This window comes from Cyprinodon variegatus, unplaced genomic scaffold, assembly GCF_000732505.1.
Source record: "Cyprinodon variegatus isolate N-32 unplaced genomic scaffold, C_variegatus-1.0 Scaffold1188, whole genome shotgun sequence".
NCBI lineage: Eukaryota > Metazoa > Chordata > Actinopteri > Cyprinodontiformes > Cyprinodontidae > Cyprinodon > Cyprinodon variegatus.
The window spans coordinates 210,644-212,867 of NW_015151641.1; the positions used below are offsets into that span (position 1 = coordinate 210,644).

Genomic DNA, 2,224 nt, shown 5'->3' on the forward strand with positions numbered 1-2,224 from the left:
GAGCAATCCTGACAGGAAGCAGCAGCAGACAGTCCAGATTGATCTACAGGACAAGCGGGGAGCTGTGAGCTGGACTTCTGACTCCTACTGACTCCTTCTGACTCATACTGACTCCTTCTGACTCATACTGACTCCTTCGGACCCCCGCAGCTGGTTTCTGTTAGAAAGGTGAGCTTCCGGTCCAACATGTTGGTCTCAGGTGCGATCTGGTTGCTGCTGAGTCACGTGGCCGCGCACAGGTGAGCTTCACTTCCGCCCAGGAGGTTTTGGCCCTCGGAGGGAAACCAGATCCCAGTTAAACCAGTAGAGAGTGAATCAATGCACTGGAGCAGCTGCTGACATCATCTAAGAGTAGACCCTGCAATGACTGTCGCAGCGTAGAAATTAGGGACGCCATCTTGGGGAGGTCGACCTGCTCCCCTGACCTGCAGCTTTAAGCAGAACAGAAGGATGGCTCAGCACTGCAGCATCTTTTAGTTTAAATCTACAGACTGATGACGTCATGGCTGGAGGGAGAACTTCCTGAAGGCATCAGAGCTTTGGAGACATTACTGAATAAACAGCAGATATAGACTACATAGAATAGAAACTCCCTTCGTCCCACAGTGGGGAAATTCTGCCAGCAGCTGAAGTCGTCAAACAATGGCGGAACTTTAAAAAGTGCATAAAAATAATAGAATAAGTGACAGAGTTAGAAATTCTATCCAATTTTATTTAAGTACTTAAAAACAACCACAGCTGACCGAAGAGCTGAAGAGAAATAAATAAAACGCTATAAATATAAAACATGGGTAAAAATAAAATTCACATAAAATATAAATAAATAATATGCTTTAGTGTACAAATTTAAATACTGTGCATCTTTAGAATAGATAATATACGGCTATAGACATTTTTACAGTGTAGTTATATAGAGATACTGAGATATATGTGGATGTATATTTGTGCATCGATATATAAATACGTTTCTGTATATAGTAATAAAAGTATGAGTGGCTGCTTTGCATCCATCCTATCAGAATATTCTATTACTCTTTACTAATAATATTTAATAATCATATAAGAATATTATAATAAAATGAACCATTTGTTTATTTTCAGCAAAAAACAAAACTGTGAAAATTAGTTCAGAAATTTAAAGTTGATTAAAATTGATTCTGTGCCAGCATCACGTCACACTGAGCGGAGCTGTTGACCTTCCCAAGATGGCGCCGCCACATCACGTCAGCTCCCGTAGGTGAAAGCGATGGATGTGGCGTCTACTCTGATATTATGTCTGTGAGCTGCTCCCTCTGTGGGGGTGGGGAGTACCAACATGGCTGACGGTGGCCTTCAGCAGTCCAGTGACTAAACAGAGATCAGTGGTTCCACTCTGATATTTTGTCTGTGAGCTGCTCCCTCTGTGGGAGTGGGGAGATCCCTCTGTGGGCCAGACCGTGTCTCTGGTTGTGATTGTCTGAACGACCCTGACTGGCTGTGTGCTCCTGCTGCAGCCTTGCCCAGAGGAACTTCAGCAGCATGTTGGAGCAGCAGGCAAATCGCACCATGGAGCTGTCAGAGTGGGAGCAGCGCTGGCAGGAGAATAGGACTGGCTTCCATCAGCTGGAGGTCCACAAGTAGGTTTGATGTTGAGTATGGAGAGCCAGGGGGTCAAAGCTGCTCTCTGGTCAGTGGGTTTGGTTCCATTTCCTGTCCTGTCGGGGTCTGATGGTCTGACAGCGGCGGCTCTCCGACAGGATGCTGCAGAACAACTACGATAAGGTGGTGAACGGTCGGAGCGGCGTCCGCTTCTTCTTCCCTCTGTGTGGCAAAGCTGTGGACATGAAGTGGTAAGAACATCTGGTTCCTCCTCATCCTGTCTGCAGGAGGGAATCTCCTGGTTCTGATGGTCGGCCTCTTTGTCTGACCCGACTCAGGTTGGCGGATCTGGGTCACTCTGTGGTTGGCGTGGAGATTTCTGAGATGGCCATCAGACAGTTCTTCCAGGAGAACAACCTGACCTACAGCGAGGAAAGTGTTCCCTCCATCCCTGGGGCCAAACTCTTCCAGGTTAGTGGAAGCCTCACACACCACCTGCCTCTGACCGCGGCCATCTTGGTTCTGGATGATGTCATCACAGTTTTAATGTCTCTACATGATCGCCCTAACCCGCTGTCACTGACTTTAAATGGGAATGGACCATCTCCGCCCTCACGCCTACATCACTATATAGAGCGGCATGGAC

The 2,224-nt window shown here is 47.0% G+C and overlaps 1 protein-coding gene across 3 annotated transcripts in view; it reads left to right on the plus strand.

Moving 5' to 3' along the window:
- tpmt (thiopurine S-methyltransferase) overlaps positions 1–2,224 on the plus strand; it is an 11,201-nt gene continuing 8,977 nt past the window's right edge. Inside the window, exons 1-5 of one of the 3 annotated variants that reach the window (XM_015401142.1) lie at positions 1–72; positions 110–168; positions 1,494–1,616; positions 1,737–1,829; positions 1,917–2,049. In XM_015401142.1, the coding sequence (XP_015256628.1) occupies positions 1,519–1,616; positions 1,737–1,829; positions 1,917–2,049 (324 nt within the window). In that variant the 5' untranslated portion in view covers positions 1–72; positions 110–168; positions 1,494–1,518. Of the gene's footprint in view, positions 73–109; positions 240–1,493; positions 1,617–1,736; positions 1,830–1,916; positions 2,050–2,224 lie in introns of those variants that run through there. The other 2 variants (XM_015401141.1, XM_015401143.1) reach the window with 2 other exon arrangements.